The 26,600-nt window shown below is 37.0% G+C and overlaps 1 protein-coding gene across 1 annotated transcript in view; it reads right to left on the bottom strand.

Annotated features, from left to right (window-relative positions):
* LEKR1 (leucine, glutamate and lysine rich 1) overlaps positions 1 to 26,600 on the bottom strand; it is a 177,859-nt gene that overhangs the window by 38,572 nt on the left and 112,687 nt on the right. The window contains exons 7-9 of the mRNA XM_034997690.1: positions 20,887 to 20,968; positions 11,964 to 12,041; positions 11,404 to 11,607 (exon numbers count right to left, since the gene is read on the bottom strand). Of these exons, the coding sequence (XP_034853581.1) occupies positions 11,404 to 11,607; positions 11,964 to 12,041; positions 20,887 to 20,968 (364 nt within the window). The remainder of the gene's footprint in view (positions 1 to 11,403; positions 11,608 to 11,963; positions 12,042 to 20,886; positions 20,969 to 26,600) is intronic.

The raw sequence follows: 26,600 nt of genomic DNA, 5'->3' as shown, positions 1-26,600 counted from the left end.
TTTATTTATTTATTTATTTATTTATTTATTTATTTATTTATTTATTTGACAGAGAGAGAGAGAGACAGTGAGAGAGGGAATACAAGTAGGGGGAGTAGGAGAGGGAGAAGCGGGCTTCCCACTGAGCAGGGAGCCTGATGCGGGGCTCGATCCCAGGACCCTGGGATCATGACCTGAGCCGAAGGCAGAAGCTTAAATACTGAGCCACCCAGGTGTCCCAATTTAGGTTTTTTTTCAAAGTTGTTTTGATTATTCTAAGTCCTTTGCATTTCCATGTGAATTTTAGAATTAGCTTGTTGATTTCTACAAAAAGTTGTGTTGGAATTTTGTGATTGCACTGAATCTTTTCTTTTTTTAGAGAGAGTGTGTGTGTGTGTGTGTGTGAGAGTGGGGGGAGGGGCAGAGGAAGAGGGAGAGCTGAGCATGGAGCTGAGCACAAAGCCTGACATGGGGCTCCACCTCATGACCCTGAGATCATGACCTGAGACAAAATCAAGAGTCTGATCCTTACCTAAGCCGCCTAAGTGCCCCGATCCACTCATCATTATGAAATGAATTTCTTTATTCCTGGTAATATTCTTTGTTCTAAAATCTACTTTATATGATATCAATAGTATTTCAGCTTTCTTTTGATTAGCGTCAACTTGGTGTATTTTTTTCATTGTTTTACTTTTAAATTATTTGTGTCATTACATTTAAAATAAACTTCCTATAGACAGATTATAGCTGAATCTTACTTTTTTAAATACAATCTGATAATCTTTACCTTTTAATTGGAATGTTTAGACAATTTACATTTAATTTAATTGTTGATTTGGTTAGCCTTAAATCTATCATCTTGCTATTTGTTTCCTATTTATCTCATCTGTTGTGTCCTTTTCCTTCTTTTTTCTGCCTTCTTTTAGATTTTGCATATGTCTTATGATTCTATTTTATCCACTGTTTTGGCTGTTTAGCTATAAATCTTTTGTTTAGTTTTATTTTAGTGGTTGCTATAGGATTAATAAGGGCCATCTTTAACTTATCACAGTTGTAGTAGACTAAGTAATTGCCTTCAAAGATATCCATGCCCTAATCTACAGAGTCTGTATGTTACTTTATATGGCAAAAGGGACTTTGCAGATGTGATTCAAGTTAAGAGTCTTGAGATGGGGAGATTATCTTGGGTTATTTGGTTGTGCCCTAAATGTAATTACCAAGGCCTTTATGAGAGAGGCGAGAGCATTAATGTGGGGGAAGATGATGATGTGACAAAGGAAGCAGAGATTGGATTCATGCGGCTAGGATGCAAAGAGTGCCAGAAGCCTCTTAAAGCTGGAAGAAGCAAGAAAGGGGCTTTCCCCTGGAACTTCCTGAAAGAACCAGCCCTAGTGACACCTTGATTTTAGTCCCTTAACACTCGTTTGGACTTCTGACCTGCAAAACTATAAGGTAATAAATTTGTGATGTTTTAAGCCACTAAATTTGGGGCACTTTGTTATAGCAGCAATAGAAAACTAATGCCACAGTCTATCTTCAAGTGGTATTATACAACTTTAGGTATGAGATTAGAATCTTATAATAGTAAACCTAATCAAATAAGGAACAGCAGTTGATGGAAACTGAGTAGCACTTGACCTGGTTTTTAAAACACTAGTATACAGAATGGATGTGGCTGGCCATGCACTTGTTAGAGGTAGCAGACAGCACAGTCTTGGCAATTTGGTCCATTTTATTTCTTAAGCCTGGTTTCCTATTTGAAAAGAGGTCTTACTGATTAGAAAATTCCAACAAGCATTTCCAGATGGGTGCCTGTCAGTACACTAGAAGTTACCTTTATTGTAAAATGGGTGTTGCTGAGTATTTGAGATGCTCAAATTTCAGTCTCTCTGGAGACAACTATAATTTAGATACAACCAAAAGTGGAATCCATTCCATATATATTCCTCTCATGGACCGAGTGCAAAACACCACTGCTGTTATATGTTTCCTTTTAGAACAAAACCTGAAAGTCTAGTAGATTATAGATGCTAAAATATAGTAGGCCAAGATTTAAACAATGTTAATGAAGTCATAATTATTCACTGAATTTTCAGAGTTATGAAGTTCCCTATGACATTTCCACAAAGTATAAGGTGTTTTGAATGAACTCTTTTAAAAATCATGGACTTAAAGTCTGCAGTGGTAAGTTTGCTTGACATTTATGAGTATAGAAATGAGAAGGACTTTCAGATTTCTTTGATACCTGTTGAGCCTCTGACCCAGACTCTAAGACTCTTGTGTGATTCTTTAGTGGGACAAGGCAGAAAGAATAATTATATGTGATTATACAAATACTTCCCCTGATTAGCATGAAATGGGCATTGAGTAATGTAAACAGAGATCATAATATGTGTGAAAAAGATAATCCCAATTCCAAAAACAAAAATCACACTTATACTATACCCATGGAAGAGCTTACACATTGTTCAGGAATACAAAACCATTTTAAGACACTGATGATGAAAAAAAAAGCTTGTGTTGAAAGAAACTAAAAGGGATCAATTTTGACTCTTGTGAGCCTTTCTGCTAGAAATCTAGAGGAATGATAAGAAATAAAACATTGTTAGATGCATATTCCATGTTTCTCCATGTTATAAAAAGCTGAAAATACGTAGCCATTTTTTAATATCATATAGACATCTAATTTCCTCTTCAGAACCAGTTCTAGAGATAAAGATGCTTTAGAGTTACAGGAAACTCTGTAACCAGATTTAGGTCCTAAATTTGGATTTTACTAAGAATCTAATAAAGAAGATTATCACTAGAATCTAGGAGTTTGGACTGTATTCCCACCTCTGATTTTTGATAAGTCAGAAGCTTTCTGGACCTGAGAGAAACACTGGGAGCTTTTGAATTTTAAATCATGCAATCATGGTTTCATTTGGATTAAATTCTCATCCATACATCCATCTATCCAGCAAATACTTATTGAGTGCCCATTATGTGTCAGGCATTGTTTTAGTCTCTGGGGATATAGTGGTTCTTTCTTCCCATTTTTTGGGGTAATACACTAATGCAACTGCCTAAATATTAGAAGAAACAAGATCCTAAAGTAGAAAATGACCATCTAAAGTGACATAATTCATAAGCAATGCTGGCTCAAGCTCATACCAGCCTTGAGCTTTCTGCAGTGCTATGCTGCCTTTGCTTTCTTTATTTGAGAGGGAGGTGTGGCTATCTGCAGCACTCTCCCCTGCAATTTCATGAAATATTGTTTAAAAATAACACTTCTGGAGTTGGCACAACAGGCAAATTAGGATCTCTCGCAATTAAGAGTATTTATTTTAAAAATGTTAACTTTTAGATTCTTAGACCCAAACGAAAATGAGAATCTAATTTCTTATATACATGCAAAAATCTAGATTCCCTTAATTGTAGTTAAAAACGTAACTGCAAACAAATGTCAAACCATAATGCCAAACGACAGCTTTAAATTCTATTTCACAAGTTGTTCTTTTAGAGATGTCTTCACATTGTCAGTCAAAGAGATAATTTTGATTTTGCCACAACTCTTGCCTTAGTTAAAAGCAGTTAACTCTGTGGTATCATAAGAAGTTTGGCCAGACTCTTGTTCTGAGAGCTGTTGATAGATAGGAAATCAGAGAAAGAGGTGAGTCTTGGAAAAAAAAAAAATGATAAGGTTTTTTATTTTAGAATGATGTTACTTAAAACATTTTGTTTCATAATGCTTTCAACTAATAGAATAGCATCCAAATTGAATCACTCCACGAACTAATCTTTACAACTTGAAGAGTAAAGCAGATAATATTGAATTCGACAGACATTGAATAAATAGCTACATCACCAGTGCAGGGTATAAACATTAATAAGATAGGATGCTTTAAGGAGTTAGCAACCTAAGAAAAGATGAAAAGAGGGGGAACACATTTTCCAAGCACTTACAACCTACCAGGCACAATATTAGCCTGCTAATGTCAACCAACTTTAGTTTCATGAACCAACCAGCTTTAGTCTTCATGAGAAGATAGCTATTATTACTTTAACCAACTTTAGTTTCATGAGCCAACCAGCTTTAGTCTTCATGAGAAGATAGCTATTATTACTATCCCCATTTTACAGATAAGGAAAATGAGCCTTAAAGTCGCTGAGTTGTCCAAATTTGATACTGGTCAAGTTGAGACTTAAACCTATTTGCCTAACTCTAAAGTCCGTTTTTTTTATACTTAAGCCACAGTACCATGAGGTAACAGACGCTTTATACACTGCTTCTGAATCCTTTTTTATAGTCTACATTTCTCATTTTTTTTAACCTTCTCGAAAATATGGCAAGCCTCATTAAAGGAATTAAACACTAAGCTTCTCTTCTTCTAGAATGTGCTGTGAAATGTTATTATTCTATTATCATTCTGAAGATATACCTCCACTTCTCATTTTGCCAAGACACTAGAGAATAGAAGACAAAAGTCACCATCTTATATTTATTGAGTGAATGGAAGAATCCTGAAAGAGTAGAGAGGTGGGGTAAAAAAGTGAGGGGGTGGGGAGAGGAGACACAAAGGGAGCACTCTGGGTTCTCCCAGGGCTCAGAGTCCCCTGAAAGCTCAGTGTTACAACTGGTTGAGAAAGCAGTCACACAGAGAGGAGCTGACAAAACAGCCCTTCAAGACGGATGCTGAGGGAACTATGTGAACTGTAGTGGAGGGAACAAGGGTAATGAGGTTAGACACAGCAGAGCTTGCATTCTGTCTTTGCCAATTATGTGACCCTGAGTGAGAGATTTAGCCTTGCTTAACCTCTTTCCTTATGTAGAAAATGTGGAAAAATGTGGAAAATGACCTGCTTCACAGGTGAAGGTTCCCAACTCTGCTAACCAGTGCCTTTGGGCAAATCTGGAAATGACTTCTCCTCTGGGTTGGTAAATTAGAGATGATATTCCCTCTGGCTGGGGTCAGACCTAGAGACAGAAGGCTTGATAAGGGAAGAAGGGAATAGCATACTTATGCAAGAAAACTGAGCTCCTTCCCCTGGGGCATGTGGCAAGGACAGGAGAGTCCTGATTGGTTTTCAGATCCCTTACTCCTTCCACTGAGCGCTACATAAGGATGCATCTCATTCATGGGGCGCCTGGGTGGCTCAGTCGGTTAAGCACCCACCTTTGGCTCAGGTCATGATCCCAGGGTCCTGGGATCGAGCTCCCAATCATATGGGCTCCCTGCTCAGGGGGGAGCCTGCTTCTCCTTCTCCTCCCTGTTCATGCTCTCTTCTCACTATCTCTGCCTCTCTCTCTCAAATAAATAAATAAAACCTTAAAAAAAAAAAAAAAGGATGCATCTCACTCAGGACATGATCACAGAAGCCCTTAGGGGGCTCCCCACAACTGTGATACCTATGGATTGTGTGTGAGAGAGTTTGAGGGAGGCGGGGTAGGGGGAAAAGGAGAAAGGGGAAAGAGAGCATGAGGAAGCACGCATGTTTAATTATGGGGTCATGTCATATACAGGAAAGCAGGAAACTCTGAAACTCCTGAAAAATAAATTGCTAGATTTTGTATATATTCTTCTGGGGTGAGGGTTTGTAGCTTTCAGTTAAAAACAAACGAACAAACAAAAACCAAAGACAAAGGGAGAAAGGAGAGGACCTGGGAATTTAAAAGAAGTTAAGGTTACATGTGTGAGGGAGGTTGAATAAAACCCTTACTTATAGCCTATAAGATACCCTTCTGGAGGGACAGGGAGCACTTAAGAAAACTTCATTTAAAATAGATAAAGAGGGGCACCTGGGTGGCTCAGTCGGTTAGCCGCGCATCGGGCTCCTTGCTCAGCAGGGAGTCTGCTTCTCCCTCCCTCTGCCTCTTCCCAGCTTGTGCGCCCTCTTGTGCTCTTGACCTCTTGCGCTCGCTCTCGCTCTCTCTCTCTCTCTCAAATAAATAAATAAATCAATCTTAAAAAAAATAAAATAGAGTTAGACAAAGAGATACAGACATATATTATTTATTTCACAGAAGAAATAACACGTAAGCAACTTGCACATAACTTTGGTTACAACTAAGCTTTTCCTCCAACAATGCTCTTCACTAATTCCATCCTGTTACTGGCAAGTCAGTCAAATAAGTATTTTCCTATAGTTCCTCTTGGAATGTACCAAGATGGTGCTAATACAGCTCTTGGGAATGCATAGAGTATGAGAGCTATTACAGACAGCTGCGTGTTTCGGCACTATGGTTGTAGCCCATGTGTTAGCGCATAAATTTCTCTAAGTGTTATATGTGGGCAGTCTCCAAGCTTAAACACATATGTCCTTATAAAATGTTATTTGTAAGTTGGTTATAGGGAATTCCAAACACATTTTACCATAGAAATACTTTTCTATAAAAATGGCATTAGGCCTGCAGGCCAGCCCACAGAACCCTATTTAATCCACTATAGGCCTGAAGCGCCGTCACAAATTCACAGTCTGGGCTGAGTTCTGGCTCTGGCTGATGAGCCCCTCTAGCCCAGAAGCAGGAGAGCAGAGAGCTCTTTGTATAGAATTGAGAAAACAGCTGCCCTTTTCTCTGGCGCTGGCCACTGTGCCTGGCTGCATCCTTCCTCATCCACCAAGGAGACCTCTCTCTCCAGCCTCAGTGTGTCTGTGACCAAGCTGGCCAGACCTCTACCCTCAGCATCCGTGATCTCGAAGGACCTACTTTTCCTCCGTCCAGTGGAGCCTCTTGTCCTAATAGAGCTTCCTGAGTGTGGCTGAGAGAGCAATGCATCATTAAGTAGATTTGTCCTAATACTTCAACTACTTCCTAGTTACCAATTCCTCTCCTGCCCCAAATTCAGTTCTACCAGTTTTTTCCTAGGGTCAGGTTTGGCTTTTTACATCATCCTTTTCTCCTCTTCTGAAGCTACATAGCATCTAAATTGCACCTTTCTCATCACGGTCCCAGTGGAGCTTTGGCGGGGGTTCTGTATCAGGAGAGGGGAGGGAGGGGCGGCATGTACGTGAGACTGCCTGAGCTTACGGAAGCACACACCGTCACTGGGAGCAACCTGGGCTTTGGCCTGTGGAGAGCACATCTGGCAGCCTGGTTGGTTGCAAGTCCTTCTGTGACGGTGGTTTGGGACATTGCTGTGTGGCAGATTTCCAGGCACCACCTAGTGCTACTGAACAAGAACCTCTGTGTTATCAGTATCTTTATCACTTCTTTGGAGGGACTTTTCACATCTCCAACTGCTTAGGAACACCTCTATTTAGAGGTCCCATTGGCACTTCAAAGCAAAGCTTTACAGGGAAACTTGCTCAGTTGAGAGACAGGTTACTACTAAAGGGAAGAAAGCAGAGAGAGGAAAGCCAAGACCATGCATGAACCTTAAGGAATGTCTGTGGTCAGGAGGGGATGGAAAAGAACCAAACAGAGACAGAAAGGGGGCAGGTTAACAGGTTGCCCCAGCTGTCAAAGGAAGACTTGTATTATTTACATATATAATATCTAATTCATGTTTATATCTTGAAGCTGTTCATTGATTTTTGCCTTTGCCTAGATGGGGAAGCTTTAATATCACAGAACTATCCATTTTCTTAGTATTTTTAAAATTGTTCTTTAAAGTTAAAATTATAGTCTTTAGTTTCAAATGAGATTTTCATATATTTTTGATAAACATAAAGATCTAGTGTCTAATGTGTTTTGGTGTTTTTGTTTTGTTTTTTATCCTGTACCATTTTAGGCATAACAGATTGCTTAAAGAGAAAGAGGATTCTTTGATTGGCTTGTCAACAAAAGTTTCCAGGTAGGTTTGGACAGAAATGTCAAAAGCTTCCAAAAGGTCATTATTCTTCAAAATATCCTTTTAAATTGGCTTTCTTTTATTTTTAAGATTTATTTATTTGAGAGGGAGAGAGTGCATGGGGAGAGGGGCTGAGAGAGAGGGAGAGAAGACGACTCCCTGCTGAGAGCAGAGCCGATGCAATGCGGGGCTCCATCCCACGACCCAAGATCATGACCTGAGCCAAAATCAAGAGTCAAATGCTTAACTGCCTGAGCCATCCAGGTGCCCCTAACTTGGCTTTCATATATCCCTTTTGGCTCAAAATGGAGTAAACCCTGGCTATTTTGCCACTATCCACTTGGTACAGACATTTAAATAACCCAGCACAAGCTGGCAAGGGGTGGGAGCTGAAGATTTTCATTTTTCTCATGTCTGTTAGGCTTAACCATACATAAAGTCCTTTCATTAATATCAAAACAGTAAATGACCTGAGTTGTTCCCACTGCCCATTGCCATACCTTCTCCATTCAGCATCAGAATGATCTTTCCACAGGGTCACTCCTCTGCTTAAATCCCCTCAGTGGTTTCTTTTCATTGCACTGTATATAATACCCAACTCCCAAAGGCCTAGGAGACCCTGCATGGTTTGGTCCTCGCCTGTCTCACTCACACTTGCTAGGCCTAAAGTCATACTGCGATTTCTGAGAACTCACCAACTTTGTTCTTTGCTTATAAAGCTCTTCCTGGCTTTTGGCCCAGTTACTTTTACTTGTCTTCCTTTGTGTATCATCTTGGAAGTCACTTTTATGACTGCTCTTTCCAAATCAGGCCCCCTTCCTATCAGTCTCTGCTACAATACCCTTTTACTTATTTTATATCTGTTATCACAATCTGTAATTATTCTAGTTAGCTCTTTACTTTTTTTTTTTTAACTATGCATCTCATTAGAATGTAAGCTTCTTGAGGACAGGGATGTTTCAGATTCACTATTATATCCCCAGGGTACATAGTACCTGGCATACAGTAAATGCTCAACAAATAATTGTTGACTGACTAAATTACCCATAGCAAGTCATTCATTCCCTCAACAAATATTTATTGAGTGGATACATGCTAGACTTTGAGGATACAATAGAGGACAAGGCAGACAAAACTTGAAAGTGGCCTAGGACAAAGAAAAAGGACAATGGGTTATGTCTAGGAGTAATCCTATGATAGTATGATAACTTACTGGTACATAAGCACATTTTTATTTGTTATGTAGCAGATAGTAAACTTAGTGTCACCAAATGACGAGGTAATACCATGCCTGCTTTTGGATAGACTAAAGTGTAAAGAGCAAAGAAGGAAACAGGGCAAGTATATGAAAGAAAAAAAAGGGGAGAAGAAGAGAAGGTAGTAGTTCAGGGATGTCTCTATTCTCTGAAAACTTAAAGAAATTATCTTTCTCATTCAACAGTTACAACAGAAGGTTAAGATTAGAACCATACTTAATGTCTTTAAAATGTGGCAAAACATATACATCCAGGTGAGCATGTTTTTCAAAGCAATCCTCCAAGGAAGTTCTATATTTATTCTAATGATGCCATCAATCCTCAAAACACTCATAAGACTGCCTTCTTCAAATTGCAGCGAGGGATAATCTACTGAGCATAGAAAAAAAAATACAATTTATTTTTTATTCCACATGGTATTTCCCAGATTGACTTTCTACCATGTTCACTGGACTTGCTTTCACTGAACCTACTGAGATGGTTTTTAAAATCAAATTAATTCCTAAAGGGCAAAGATTCATCATACAGAGACTGTTCTAAAACATATGCACTTAAGTCAATCCTCAGAAAAGAGTTCCAGAAATGTCTGAGCAAAGACAGGATCTTTTCAATGACCACTGTAAAGAAGATGGCATTCATTCTGATAAACAAGTAAACCTAATTAATCTGACGCCATTAGAAGTGGGGTATTCTAGGTAATACAGGAATATAAGAAAATTACTCAGATAACCAAAGTTATAAGCAGAAGATTTTTAAAAATTTCTTTCTTTCTTGGTGTCCTCGTACATATGATTCTGTACATTTTAATGTAGAGTATAGAGCTAATTTTTATTTTTCTCACTCAGGGTCATCATGCTGGCCATCAGTTATTAATCCGTGTTATAAATATAGAAACACTCAAAGTTATTGATGTGTGTTAGGCTGTCTCTATTGCATATTGGGTCAGATTGCAATGCTTTTCAAGTTTTTGTTTGGATTTATAGTTTTTTTTCTTCTTATGCATGACCAATCTTTTAGCTGCCATTCCTTCTTGTTATTAGTAAGCTTGGCCCTTGCAAATTTCATGCTTATGAAATTGCTGCTTCTAATAGGCTATGGGCTGAGTGACTATGTAATTGTGAAATGGCAGAGGTGGTGGGGTGGAATGAAGAGTCATGTAACTATAAAGTATACCATCTTTGCAAGAGGCAGGTTGTTGGTATGGCTGAGTCAGGAAATCATGGGTGGCAATCAGCATTGCAGTTGTTCATCTTATCCCAGGATGGACCAGAGATAAGACTTGTTCCCCTATGAACTGGACAGAACTCCTTCTAGCCTGGAGTAGAGACAGATAAAACCCAGGGCAAAGAGTTGATGAGAAAGTTCTAAGACAATTAACTTAAATCCAAGCTGCTTGCTACCCACTCCCAGACTTTTCCTCTGGGAGCAAATAGCTGCCTTTGTAAAGAACTAAAAAAAGTTTACAAATCTTCTAAGTTAGAAACTGGTCTAATAGTCATAAAATGAAATTAACAAAATAAAAAATAAACTAAAAAAATTCTGGGAAGAATGAAAAACAAATAGCTAATTTTGCATTCTGTGCAGAGAGAGTAATATAAGACAAAAATTCTTGCCTTATGGAACTTGTGTTCTTCCAGAATATAATAGTTATATTGATAAATGTAAATGGGATAATATCTCCCATTAAAGACTCCCAGATTTGATAAAAACTAATAAAATAAAAGCCCCAAATGTGTGTTATATATCAGATATGCCTTTAAAACTAAAGAACTCAAAAAGAATGAGTAAACACATACCAGGCAAATGAAAACAAAAAGAAAGAAAGTGGGGTTGAGAAATTAAGTACAAGTAAGGTTAATTTAAAGACAAATTAACTGAGCGACAATATCTAGGAAGGCTAAATGAACATGCTTTTTAGTTTCCCTTTACTACCTGAATGCAAGAGGTATCTTTGTGGAGAGTCCTCAGTAAGAGGTGTTGATAAGTAAACAGAGAAGAAACGTAGGAGGTAATAAAAGGAAATAGTGATACAAAAAGATGTTTTTCTGTTGGAAAATGATAGAATCCACCAATTATTGGCCCAGGTGAAATTCAGTAGTATAAGATCACACATGGTCTGTTTGATACTTTTCAATAAAAATCTAACAGCAAATGCAATGTGTATTCCATCTCCACTTTCACTAACTATGTGACTTTAAGGATGTCATTTAACCAATTTGATTTCAGTTTAATCATTGTCAAATGAGGTGGTGGGATGTGATGACCTTTCCTGTGAAATATTTCTTTAATGCTGTGATTTCACTGTCATTAATATATGTAAGACCTTGGTATTTCAAATATATATGGAATATTGACTTAAATGAAATATTTTTGGAAGAAATTATTGGGGACTGCACCTTTCATTTTTCAGTGTTACAACCTCTTCCTTTGTCTGAGTCAGAAGAGTTTTGGTTATCTGTAGTTCATTTTCTGCAAGGTTAATTCTTCTTTTTATGTCTTCTTCCTGCCTTTCTTTTGCAGTCAGTTCTTCCTGTAAAGTTTTATGTATTTGTTGACAAGCCATTAAAGAATCCTCTTTCTCTTTAAGCAATCTGGTATGCCTAAAATGGTACAGGATAAAAAAAAAACAAAACACCAATACACATTAGACACTAGATCTTTATGTTTATCAAAGATATATGAAAATCTCACTTGACGCTAAAGACTATAATTTTAACTTTAAAGAACAATTTTTAAAATACTAAGAAAATGGATAGTTCTGTGATATTAAAACTGCCCCATCTAGGCAGAGGCAAAATCAATGAACAACTTCACGATATTATAAACATGAATTAGGTATTATATATGTAAATAATACAATAAGAAAAGCTAAGTACATAACAAATAAAATGTTACTTAGGGTATGGTTTCAAATTCAATGACTAAAAATATTAATTTAAAAATTTGCAATGTATACCGTGACTCAGAAATAATGGATTCAAACTTCAGTTTTCTAAGTTCTCTTTGACAGTCATCAGCTTCATTAGATTTATTCCTAGAATAATATAAAAGAGGTTAAAATATTTTATTTCAAAATTGTTCAAGTATAAATGTTTTCCCTTTTTAAAAACATGTTTTTCCTTTATTACTTTTCTTACCTTTATATTCTATTTGTGATTATATATGCATACTTCTTTGAAATGAGAAATATGAAGTCAAGGAGTTTTTTTCTGCCAAAAAATAACCTAATCTGTTAGTCCAACAGTGTGTTTTTCTATATCATTATTTTATTCATCCATAGGAGAAATTTCTTAGCATCTTTATATTATTATTTCTTTAAAGAAATAAATATTCAGGTCACTTCTATAATGGCTAAGTAGGCCCCTATCAGACTGATCTGCATATAAATAAAAAGTCTAAACTTCGCAGAACATTAAAAAAAGAAAAACCCCTATTTGAAGGCATTGGAAAGTGAACAAAAACAAGAAGATTTCTGGAAGGAAGCTGACACTTGGAATGAGGTGACAGCATGAAGGTCAGGCTTTTTGTGTTTTTTGTTTGTTTTTGTTGTTGTTGTTTTTAATGATTTCAAACCTGAGGCTCCAGTCTGCACCATGAAGGGGAACTAACATTCTGAAAGAAAACATAGTCTGGCCTAAAGAACTAGAGCACAGGTTGGGTCAACCATAGTGCTGAAAAGTGAAGAGTGACTCAAAATAGGAGAGTCAAAAAGGAGTCCCAATACCTCAGATAGACCCTACACACACATCTGACTGAGCCCTGAACTCTACATGCACAGGGCAGACTCCAAGCAGGCTAAAGATAAAAGAATTAGAGATCTGAGCTGTTGCCCCAGAGACAGAGTTTACAGTCTGAGGCCAACCAAATTAACGATCTGCTTAAAGCAGCACCACCCTCACCCCCACCAACAATAGTATTTGGAGAAATATAACAGAATCCAGAATTTCCATAATACAACATTTACAATGCCCAGAATATAATAAAAATTACTCAACACAAGCAAGAACAGAAAAGCATGACCTATTCTCAAGAGAAATGACAGTTAATAGGGACTGCCTCTGAGATGACCCAGATACTGAAATGTGCAGACAAGGATTTTTCAAAGAGCAGTTATAATTCTGCTCAAAGACATTAAAAAAAAAAAATCCACTCTAATTAGTGAAAAGATGAAAAATCTCAGCAGAAAAATAAACCATTAAAATGAACCAAATGGAAATTCCAAAACTGAAATAAACATATGTCTTGATTTTATATAATTGGGTTTTGTACCAACACTCAAAAAGTTAATATATTAAGAAAGAGTAATATTCCAGTTTAAGTTTGTATAGGCTTCTTATTAATAAGTCATTATCTGAAAGTACCTTAAAATAGCTTAAAAACTGTACAATGAATTATATGTTAGATTGTCAATGAGTTTGCCCTACTTGTAGAATGACTTTAATTTTTTATAAATAATAATTTATTTGCATCATGAACATAAACATTCATTTATTTTTAAAACCATTTTTTATTGTAAAATATGATAAAATTGTAAGCTATAGGAAAATTACATAAAACAATTATATAATGAATTATAAGGAGAAAACTCTTATAACTACCATCTAGGTAAAAACATAAAACCTGACCAACTACCCTAGAAGCTTCATGTCCCTGGTCCCAGTCACAGCCAACTCCCTCCTCCCTAAAATAACCATTTTCATGAATTTTATTGTTATTACTTTGATTTTCTTTAGCATTTTATTACCCAAGTTTTATCTTTGAACACAATATTTTAGTTTAACTTTTTCTTTTGCAAAAAATGTCTTTTTAAAACATGTTATTTTATTATCTACTTTTTGGAAAATAGATTAAGGTATCATGTTGACATACAATGAAGTACATATATACTTTGATATGTCTGCCATATATATAAGCCCATGAAACCATCAACAGAATCAAGCAGCACATGAGCACGATACTCAGAGCCTATATCTTGGTCTCTAATGCCATTCTTTTCAAAGGAACTAAGAGTACTCAGAGAAATGGCTGATTCCAAGACTAGGCAGAGTAAGTATATCTGAGATACCTTGTTATGTCAGAAGGTGAGGAAGTGCTTATAAAAGATGAGGAAACCATGTTCCAATGTCATGGGAGGCAGCTTGAGGGGGCTCTTACTGGCTAAGCTCAGATAAGCTTACATATCAAAACAATTCAGTACAGTAATCAATTATAAACCATTGAAAAAATAAGAGTTTATCAGTCTATACCAATAATAAATAAATAAATAAATAAATAATGAGAAGAAGTGAGGCTCTTGCTTAAAGTAGGATGCTGAGGGCTAATAAATGGGGAGGGAGGGCTGGAGTCAGAAAAATCTTCATTTAGCAACCACTGTAGCAAAGTTTAGATAAGGTAAAATCATTAATGGATGCTGTATCGAGGGATAAATTTTGATGAGGAGGAGAGCATTTAAAGTGCCTCTTATAGACTGCTTACTAGTTGAAAAGGAACAACAACAACAAAATAAAACCCAGGAATAAGGGAGTGAAAAAAATTGAGCAGTACCTTTACCAGGTGATCAAAATTAATATCACCAAATAAAGGCAGGCAGATGGTCATACCCTGAGAAGGACACATCCTCACTTATATGGTTTTCTGGCTAAGAGTACATGCCCTTAATCCAATCAAAAGGAAACATTAGACCAACATAAAATGAAAATTTTTATTTAAAAAAGTTTGAGGGGTTTTCAAAAAATGCCAATGTCATATAAAAAGATAAACTGGAAATATTCCAGAATTAGGAGGCTAAAAAGACATGCCAAACAAGCTGACTCTACTAGTCCTATACTAGAGGAGAAAATGCTATAAAGGCCAACTAACAAAATTAGAATATGGATGGTAAATTAAAGTACTGTATGTAAATTTATGACACAGATTACTGTGTTTATGTAAAGTATCACCATCCTGAGGAAAGGCAGGCTAAAGTATTTAGCGGTAAAGCGTCAGGTTGTATGTAACTTATCCTCAAATGATTCAGGAAAGAAAAGTGTGTGTGTGTGTGTGTGTGTGTGTGTGTGTGTAGAGGGAGAGAGAGAGAGAGAGGAGGGGGCCAGGGAAAGGATGAGAGAGACAGCAAATGGGTTAAAATGTTAATCTGGGTAAAAGCTATTTTGGTGCTCTCTGTACTATCATTATGTTTACAACTTTTTGTAAGTTATTTCTGAATAAATCATTAGAAAGGAAGCAATAAGGAAAAGACTGACATACCATTAGAAAAGTGGGCAAAGATTATGCTCAGGTGAGTCACAAAAGAAAGAATTCAGAGTCAAATATGCAGGAGTATAATGTTTCATCAATCAAACTAGTACTTTTTTTTAGTTATTACACCCACTATTAGCTAGGAAGTGGAGAAATGGGTATGTACAAATACTGCTGAGATTATAAATCAGTATAATCTTATTGGAAGGCAATGAGTCATTATGTATTAAAAGCATTAAAATTATTTAAGTTTGATTCCAGCAAAAATTATCCAAAGGAAATACTTGTGTGTGAGTAGAGAATTTCAAAGTACCTTACTTATAAAAGTGAAAAATTTAGAAATTCTAAAAAAACAAAAGCTTAGTAAATTAGTTATGATTCATCTACACATTGAAATACTATATAGCCATTTAATAGTTATCTATAAATGTATCATGTAATGACATGGAAAATATTTTTTTTGGAACATGTCATATTTATCACTAACTGAAAATGATACATTATATCACTAAGTGAAAACATGTTAAAATACACATTACTTATAAAAAGAAGACTTTAAGAAAAAGTTCTTAGAAAAAAGACTGACTACAAGGAGGGTGCTTGGATGGCTTAGTTGGTTAAGCAACTGCCTTCGGCTCGGGTCATGATCCTGGAGTCCCGAGATCGAGTCCTGCATCGGGCTCCCTGCTCAGTGGGGAGTCTGCTTCGCCCACTGACCGTCTCCCCTCTCATGCTCTTTCTCACTCTCTTTCTCTCAAATAAATGAATAAAATCTTAAAAAAAAAAAAAAAAAAGAAAAAGGACTACAAGGATTTATCAAAATACAACTATGATGTTCTATTTTGCATATTCCTGTATTTTCCAAGTTTTGTATATTTGTTTTGAAATCAAACAAAAATGTTACTCTAAAAAATGCTTTGAGGGGTGCCTGAATGGCTTAGTCAGTTAAGCGTTGGACTCTTGAGTTCAGCTTGGGTCATAATCTCAGGGTCATGAGACTGAGCCCTGTACTGGGCTCCACATTCAGTGTGCTTAAGATTCTTTCTCCCTCGGGGCTCCTGGGTGGCTCAGTTGGTTAAGCGACTGCCTTCGGCTCAGGTCATGATCCTGGAGTCCTGGGATCGAGTCCCGCATCGGGCTCCCTGCTCAGCAGGGAGTCTGCTTCTCCCTCTCCCGCTCCCCCCTCTTGTGCTCTTTCTCTCTCTCACTCTCTCTCTCAAATAAGTAAATAAAATCTTTAAAAAAAAAAAAAGATTCTTTCTCCCTCTCCCTCACCCCCACCCTGCTTGCACACTTCTCTCTCTAAAAAAAAATATGCTTTGAGCACAAGGTGATGTATGGAATTGTTGAATCACTGTATCATACATGTGAAACTAATATAAACTAACTGGAATTAAAATAAAAACTTTTAAAAATGCTTTGAGGTACAGCATCCTCACCATGACATTCACTCTATGTTCAGACTCATATATAACTTTTCCAATCTAGAGGCAGGGACAGTAGAACTTCTTTTAGTGGTTATTTTGCTAACTATATGGACAATTAATCTAGAGCACCTACCGTCCCAAGGATTCCCCCTCATCATGGTCAGCTCCCACGCCCATGCCAGTTAAACCACTCTTTCTATGGTTTACCCTCATGACACAATTGCTATCTTCACCTTCATTAGGATGGGGAGAGGGGAATTGGAGGGAATAGAAAGAAAGTCTACATCTTTTTCAACACATTCCTTCCTTACTCTCAGCAAATAGTGTCAATCTTTTCTCTTCAACTGCTTGGAATAAGCCTTTAGAAAGGCCCTTGCTAAACAAACATAAAGGAAATAAGGTGAAATAATTGGATATTTTTCTTAATTTGAAAGGCATGTTTCAGGGTGCCTGAGTGGCTCATTCCATTAAGCATCTGCTTCAGCTCAAGTCATGATCCCAGAGTCCTGGGATTGAGCCCTGCATCAGGCTCCCTGCTCAGTGGGGAGTCTGCTTCTCCCTTTGCACCTTCCTCTGCTTGTGCTCTCTCTGACTCTCTCTCTAATAAATAAATAAATAAATACATACATACATACATACATAATAAAATCTTTAAAAAAAGGCAAGTTTCCATACCATTCCACTGCTTCATATGAAATAACCATTTTCAAACTGTCTCCTTGATACTTCCACCTTGCTGTCCAAAAGGCATTCTAAATCTAATACATCAAAAGCATAGTTTTTTATTTCCCTCACCCCCTCTCTTCTACAATTTTCCCACTTCAATTAATGACACCAATGCCATAATGACAAGGTAGCCTTTATATCCTTCTTATAGTTGAAAAAACTGAGACTAGGGAGATTAGTACCATGCCTAAGGTGACATAACTACTAAACAGTGGTGCTGGAAGCCATCTGGATCTAGAGTCAAGGCTCATAGTCACCTGCTCTAGTGCCTCTCGACTGTCTACCCTGATGCTGAAAATCCCCAAATCCTATCCTTTATTCTTTCCTTTCCAGTCTTCTTGCTCCCCAGTCACATCCACTCTATCAGTAAATCCTGTCAGATTGAACTGACACATATTTCTCTCCATCTCCACACTACATACAGCCTTACACTCAACCAGTCACTTCTGACTTGCATGAACTCACACCCTCCCACCGGTTTCCCTGATTGCTCTTGTACTCCCACTCTAGTCCATTCTCCAGGTAGCTGCCTTGCTGACCCTTTAAAACAAATCAGATCGTATGGTGATTAACATAACATAATAAAAAAATAAATAAAACAAATCAGAGCAGTTCACTCTCTTGTCAAACATCCTCTAATAGTTTCCCATTGCCCTCCACATAAATCCAGAATCTTCATTAGGTTCTGAACACACTGGTGTGTTAATTTCTTATTGTTGCTGTAAGAAATTACCAAGACCTTAGTGGTTTAAAACAACACAAACTTACTATCTTACAGTTCTAAGGTAAGAAGTCCTAAAATCAAGATATCACAAGGGCTGTGTTCCTTCTGGTGGCTCCAGGGGAAAATCTGTTTCCTTGCCTTTTCTAGCTTCTAGAGACTACCGGCATTCCTTGGCTTGTGCCCCCTTCTTCTATCTTCAAATCACAACATTCCAAACATTGCTTCCACCTTCACAACTACTTTTGTGACTCTGACCCTCTTGTTTTCCTCTTATAAGTATCTCTGCAATTACATCAGGCCTGCCTGAATAATCCAGGATAATCTCCCTTTCTCAAAATCCTTAATCACATATGCAAAGTTCCTCTTGTCAAATAGAGTAATATACTCACAGACTCCAGGAATTAGGACATGAAAATCTTTGGGTACTACTATTCTGTCCACCACAAATAGCCTTCCTCATGTCTTGAACTTGGTCATCAAGTTCAACTGGCCTTGCTCATGTCCTAACTTTTCAAAGCATCATGAATGCTCTACCACATTAGCAAGCATTACTGGTTACCTTCTAGACATGCACTGCAGCTTTCTTCCTGGCCATCAGAGCTCCATTATCATAATCCTGCTTGGTCTAAACTAATTGTGGTAGTCTTGTTCCCCTTGCCAGTGATTCATTTAGGAGAGGGTATGTAAAGGGTTGCAGCCAAAGAGATGTAAAGAGAGGGCTGTTTGGTGGCTTCTGGGACATTTTTTCCTCATTTCTAAGGAGACACCAGAAAAACAGGCCCTTCCTGTCTCTGGGTGGTTCCATTTGGATGTGGTACCATCTCGTAATCACAAGGGACTTAGTAGTTCTTTCATAATTCAGCGTTCTAAAAATGGATACTCTGCCCATTTTCTAATTTTAAGAAGTTCTTATATAGGGCAGGAAGCAACAGTTTTATAAACTGAAACAAACGCATTTCCTCCAGCTAATTTGTTTGATGGACTTTAGTGAGGTGGTACTTCTCACTCCAACTCCAATCTATTCTGACTCTTGTCATTTCTCAGTATTCACATTATAAATTATGTTAAAAATATAATTAATAATGGGGAGGCTGGGTGGCTCAGTTGCTTGAGCGTCTGCCTTCGGCTTGGGTCATGATCCCAGGGTCCTAGGATCGAGCCTCACATGGGGCTCCCTACTTAGCAGGGAGCCTGCTTCTCCCTCTCCCTCTGCCTGCCGCTCCCCCTGCTTGTGCACGCTCTCTATCTCTTTCTCTATGTCAAATACATAAATAAAATCTTTAAAATATATATATATTTAATAAAAAATACCACAAAGCATGTTATTAAATGGGAATGTTCTTTGTATATATAGAAAATTCTGTGCCAATTTGTCAAGTGAAAAATCAATTCATGTCACAACCAATGAGCTTTATTCTTTTTCCTCAGAATGCTTATTTCTGTGGTTAGCCTCTCTCCTAACTTGCCAGGACTCCACTCCATATGCTAAGTCCTGGTGGGTCCACAAATTCCCTTTTAGTTTAGTCAGTACCAGCCCTACTCCTCTATTCCTGGAATGTGCCTTTGTCACTTATTGAGATCTAAGAAGCCAAAGTCACAGAGTAGCCATGGCCTGATTAGATTGCCCTCCACATGAGACATCCATATGGCCAAAGCCCTCCCTAATGTTACTAGAGGGTGGGGAACAATGGGTTTTTTGGGAGGGGGGGTAATCACCATTTTGCTTCTCTCTTTCATGCTTGTTTTCATCCAGAAAGTTACTTCCTGGGCCCAGTGAGTCATCCAAGGACCCCCTATCCATTCATTCCTTCAACCTTGGCCATTATACACAGACGGTTGAATTATTGTATTTATTGTACTATTAACCACAGTTTTGCAAAGCTTGAATATTTGCTTTCTTTTGTTTTTAAAAGACAAATTATTTTGCTACAAATAATTCAAGTATAAATTAATTTGGTAGGGCATTTTTGGAATTTGTTCTTCCTTGCACTGTTAAGAATTTTATTAAACACATTGTTCTTAGGAGTAGTCCATAGTCAACACAACATTTGGTTGCTAAGCATTCTAAATATTTATATTTCTTGTGAGGTTCATTCTTCCAAAATATAGGAACTGAAAACCAGAGCTACCAGATTACATACCACAAAATAAAAAAAAATTATTTTTCAAAGATTATATAAATTCTATTTTAGTATTATAATTATAGATGTATGATATTTATACCATAAAGTAATTTTTGAAACTTCTGAAGTAAATTCATTTCTAAAAGCAATAGTGCTCTGAAGATTTTACAAGGGCATTTTCTTGTCATTTGTTTTCCAATATTTTCTTTCTTACTTGTATAAAGCATAAGTACTCCAACATTTCAAAGATACTCAAAGATATTTTTTCAAAGATACTCTCTTTTTGAACTTAAAATTGGTAATTTTAAGAAACAACTTCAAAGTTGTTTCTTCTGGATGGATAATAAAGAGACACGTTAAGAGAAAAAAATCAGAATATTTCACATTGAGTTATACTTGAACAACCAGGGAAAGCTTTAATACATGAATAGGTTAAGTTTCTTATTGAGTGAAAGAAACATTTCATGTATTTAAAAATATTTACGTGTCCTTTAATATACAAGACAGGCCAGAAAAGTGCCTGAGAAAAGCAGACCACACTCACACAACGAAATCACTGCTAAAAGAGTCACAGAGAACAGATGGTAAGGGTGGGAGAGGTCTTTCTAAAATCTACAGGTTGTTCAATGTTTACCATCTTACATGAGCTTTGCTTTATAGTTGTCAATCTTGGTCATTGCCTTCTGAAGATTTAGCCCAAGTGCCTCTACTTGACATTGTAAATCTGAAATGACACAGTGTATTCATCTGATTAGTACATTCAAAATGTCCAGATAGTTTCAGAGTGTAAAACATATTCTTTTAGAACTGCCACTCAGTTCCTGCAGCATACTATAACTGTTTACTCCACTTTGCCTGGATATGCAGCTCATCTCTTCCGAAACCCCACAGAATGAATGGTTTTTGACAGATCCAATTTATTGGCCTCTTTCTGCCACCAATATCTTGATAATTTTCAAACAGCTAATAGGCTAAATTTTACTAATGTTTTTAAAGGAAATTTATGTCACTGATACACATATGAATTTCTGATCATGTGGCTCACCTCTGAAACACCTGACTGCCTGAGCTCACTCTTATGGCCTAGAACTGAGAAGTATCACTGAGACCTCCTGGTAGAACTGAAATAGACAAACCATGTGCAATGCTCCCGGCAAAGAATTTGTTAACTCTGGGTAGCATCTAATAGGCATTTTAATAACTTTCAAAGCCAAGAAAATACAAGCAGGAAATTGGCTTCCATAGTCTGGGGAATTCAAGCAGTGTTTGCGAAAGATTATTCAAGCAGCCGTGTCTAACGTGTGCAGATGCAGAACTGAAACTAAAGCAGAAAGAACAAATGGCTGGAATGAAGTGGGTCCTGCCATTAGCCTGTGTGTGGGAACTATGATCTGAACCCCCACTGCAATGACAGCCCTTGTTGGCACTCTTTTTGAGAGAAAGGTAGAAAACGAACTTACACAGATGGACTAACTGGTTTCTATGGAGAAAATAATTTAACACACTGGAACTATAAAATTTCTATGCTACACCTGCTCAGATATGTTTTAATTACATATCTTTAATAGTAAACTTTAAAATCTTTGTGCATCCATACAAATACATAACATTTCTATATATATATATTGTCAATCTGCCTTCTTAGCTTTGTTTTATGAAGAAGAGCCAGTTCCTTTAAATTAGAAAACAAAACAAGACAAAAATCACTCTAAACGAATGTTTTAATTAGAATTTGCCAGAAATTAGTATAAATCTTCATGTTTATCCAGTACTTACACATACATTATTTAATGTTATCCCTCAAACTTCTATCTAGGTGCAAATAGCCCCATTTTTCAGATGAGGAAAAAAAAAAAGAGATACTCTCTGATTCTCTTGCCTGGTATCTTACAATATGCTTTTTATTTTTATTTATTTATATGTTTTTGAGAGAGGGGGAGGGGCACAGAGAGAGAGAATCTTAAGCAGGCTCTCTGCATGGTGTGGATCCCAAAGTGGGACTCGATCTCATGACCCTGAGATCATGACCTAAGCAGAAATCAACCTTAACCAACTAAGCCACCCAGGCACCACTTGCCTAATATCTTACAATGAATTAATGCATTAGCCAACAGTTTAACTGACTGAAGGTTTTTAACTCAGCTGAAGGGATCAGTTTGAAAGAATGGCCCCTCAAAGTAAAAGTCAATAAGGACTTAACTGATAGATAGTATTTGTAGGGTCCATTTTCCCCAGTTATCAAGTGATACCATTATATGAGAGAAAAGATCACATACATATAATTTATTTTTGAGTGCAACCTTCTGAAACAAAGCAATCTCTTATGAATGTTGCACAATGGATTGCTTTGTCATTAAGTTCATATGGACTTGTAGAGGGGTTCTATTCACACCAGCACGGCCAAAAGATTTCAACCCATCCTCTGAAGAATAAGGAAGGAAAGAGATTAGTGTTTGTTGATGGTGCACTCTGTGGCACTGTGCAAAATGTTTTCTCCTATATCATTTCATTTATAGTCACAACTACCATGAAAAACAGATACATATTTTCACTAGTGAAGACTCTAAGGATCTGAGTAATTAACTAACTTATCAAAGGTGACATAGCTAGTTAGAAGTGCTCCTGTGATTCAAACTCAGATTAGACTCATCCCGAAGTCCTTATCTTTCTAACTCTCCTACATGGGCTCTCAAGATATAAAAGCTACAAGGGGATATGGTACTTGTCCATGAAAGTATGGTTAGTGTAGCTATAGATCTGTTTAAGAATCTTTAAAGGGGTATACTTAAGATGAATAAAAAGTATTTTACATAAAATATGCAGTAAATTAGCAGAATGTCTAACTCCAAGAGATGGTTTAGATTTAAATTTTGAAAGTTTAAAAATTAATATATTATAATTAATGAAAGATATTAAGACAAATATGGTATCATTGTGACTAACTTTATGACATTGACTTCAGAGAGAACAATTATGCCTTCTTATTAATGTCCTTTGGTGCTTTTGTCAAAACATAATCTTAAACTAGATGAAGCATGGGTCTGAGCCTATGTAATAAATTTCATGTTATCACTTCTAAATACAGCTATTATTAAGAGGAAGAATTGATTATCTTGACCAAATAATTGGTACTTGATATGTGAATTTTATGCAATTAATTCTCAATCATCTGATAATTACAATAGTAGATAGTAAAAATGGCAGCTAATTTAAAACCCCATTTTTATAGCATTGGAAAGTATTCTTTTTTTTGAGAAAGCGAGAGAGAGAGTGCACATGAGAGAGCATGAGAGAGTGCAGTGGTGAGGGGCAGAGGGAAAGGGAAAGAGAGAACCTCAAGGCGACTCCCCACTGAGCAAGAAACCTGAAGTGGAGCTCAAAGGAGGGCTCCATCTCACAACCCTGAGATCATAACCTGAGCGGAAATCAAGAGTTGGAGGCTTAACCGACTGAGCCACCCAGGCGCCCTGCTTTGGAAAGCATTCTTAAGCTCACATTTGAATATACTTGTGCATTATATTCCCAGAATTTACTAGGTTTAAAGGAAAATAAACTACACAGTCATGACCCATGCAAGAAAGGAAAAGCTACTATACTTTCCAGTATTATTCTCTCTGCATACCCTCCCCAAATATCCCTTTCTCCCTGGTTCAAAATAAGCATAGACAGCTTAGTCTAATTCACAGTGCCCAATGAGTGAAGAAGCCACTTCCTTCAGAAAATTTACTATGTATTTACAGCAGCTCTGAGTCAAAATAGGGAAAGAAAATAAATGTTTTACTCTACCACACAGAAACCACTGAACGCTGCCATGTGAAGTAAATAGAAACAGAAAATACAAGTAATGTCAACAAAGAAATCACTTTATATAAACAGAGAAGATACCACAGAGAATTGAGGAAAAAAAAGATTCATCATGAATAATCCATAATGTAAACTGACCAGCAGTATATAATTAAGAGTTAACATATTTTCATGGCTGTTTCTTTTGTTGTTGTTTTTACTTTTCGTTACATTTTTCTTTAAAAAAGAAGCGCTAAGAATTATTTTAAAAAATACACAGAACTTCTCTTTACTGTTCTGAATGAGGAGTAAGCATGCTATTGGTTTATTATTGGTTCTGGTAGACTAGTAGGGTCGTTTTGTTTTTGGAAGCAGAGTGCCCAGTTTCTGTCCTTAATAAAGGAGCACAGTTAGGATAAGCACCAGAGAGATTAAGCCACCTGCACAAGACCGCTCCTTCAGTTCCTGAGGCAAGGAGTTCTTAAATAAGTGTATTGTTCTGTGCAGTCCTTCTCTATAGTTAAATAAATTCAACTTCAATTTTCTGTCATTCAGCATGACATTGGATTATGAGGCAAAAGGCCCTAACTGCCTACAAAAAGAAAGGAAGCATTGGCTTTAAACACCATGCAGATGTAAGGCGGAACCCATGGAAACAATCCAAAATTTACAACAGCAAATTCTACTATGATGTGACTGCGTTCTTTACAGATATTAAATAAGAAGCAAATGATTTTAAATGAACAAGACAAAAAAGAGCTCTTAGCCTCTCTTCATACGAAGCCAGCTGCTTGCTGGATAGCATTACACAGGCATCAGATTTGGTGTAATTAGTCATTTAAGAGAATGCTGCTATTCCAAAAGGTTTCTACAAACTACAAATACAAAAGGTATTCATAGTTAGCTATTTTACAGAAGGATAAAAAAACATTACAGTCATTTGGAGAGTATATATAGTATAATGTTTGAGAAAACAATAAATAGAACCTTTATAGTGAAAAGATATTTCAAGCTTAAAGCTTTCTGGATAAACACACATACACACACACACACACACAATCTGGTTCAAAGTGGAGGAAACTGATTGTAGGTTCAAGAAGCAGAATGAAAGAACAACCAAGCAGAATTGGCCCCCAGAGATCCCAAACAGGGGAATTTTTTTAAAATGAGAAACTGAAGGCTCTATACTTTTTTAAATGGTTGAGGAAGAGGAAAAACAGAAGTTCACCATTTTTAACACACTCCTATGACAGGGTAATATAAAGGTGTAGTGCATGATCTCTAAAGCCAGACTGCCTATTTTCAAATCCTGGCTCTGCTTCTATGAGCTGTGTGACTTTAGGTGCTTTAGTTTCCTTATCTATAAAATGCTGACTACAGCATAGGATTGAGAATTAAGAGATTTAATATATATAAAGAGAACAGTGGCAGGCACAGAGTGAGTACTCCCTGCTAGCTCTTATCATTGGTGGCAACTAGTGAGGCCACCTGGCTCCCACACTCACTTCTTCTCTGAATCTCATCACTTTTCACCTTGAGGACCTTGTTCTTGCAGTCAGTCCAGGTGTCACCAGTGGTTATCCTTGTATGGGGGCAAGGGTAAAAATGAAGGGTTTATTGTATATTTTCCTTTAACAATATACAGAGTAACAATGGCCATGTTAAAACTTGTTAAATATGGGTGATGGCTTCACACACATTTGTTATATTATTCTCTTTATTTTTGTGTTTGACATATTTTATAGAAATATGGAGAGTGGTCTTTCTTGTACAGTCAAGGATGAGAGCATGCTCTGTACTAAGGTGTCTAATCAACTCAGTTCTGTGTGTTCAAGGTACAAAAGAAAACAGGGTTAGAGACCTTGATGTGGAAGTGGGGGATGAGGTTGAAACTTTAAAGACAATGCATTTGATTCTGTGAATAGCTAGCTAGAGGGGTATATAGTAACAAGGAAGGTTGTTAACTTCATTTTTAAGACATTGGGACATATTATTTGGATTTGGGAATGATCCATTCTAGAGGGAACCATTCTAGAGTGTTCGTGAATTTGATGTACACTTTAATTTGCTTATGTGTGGAAAAAAATAGTACTTTTTGCAGGTGTTTTTAAAAACTACACAAGTGGTGTTAAGCTATGCATCTCATTTTCATTCTTACTTGTCTTCACTACACATTATTTTTGAGACCTACCCATGCAGCCATATATATGATTCATTTCTTTCGGACTGTCATATAATATCTAAAGTGTGTACATGTCACATTTTACTAATCTAGCCCTATAGTGATGGAACCCAGTTGCTTGCAACTTTGTGTCACCACAGATAATCCTGTGACAAAAGCTTTTTACCCATCTTCTTGTGTACTTACAGGGGAGTTTTTCTGCCGCATGTCCTCAGAACAAAGTTATGAGGTCATAGGCATACACACACTTAACTAATGCCAAATGGTTCCCAGGCTGGAGGCACCTCTGTACATTTCCACCTCATTAAAGGAAGGCCCCTGCTTTCCTAATACTTATCAGAAAGAGCTATTTCCTTTTCTTTTTTTTTTTTTTTTTTTTTGCCAATCCACA

The sequence above is a fragment of the Mirounga leonina genome, unplaced genomic scaffold, assembly GCF_011800145.1.
Source record: "Mirounga leonina isolate KUSES-001 unplaced genomic scaffold, KU_Mleo_1.0 Mir_115, whole genome shotgun sequence".
NCBI lineage: Eukaryota > Metazoa > Chordata > Mammalia > Carnivora > Phocidae > Mirounga > Mirounga leonina.
This window is presented reverse-complemented; position numbering and strand designations above follow the sequence as displayed.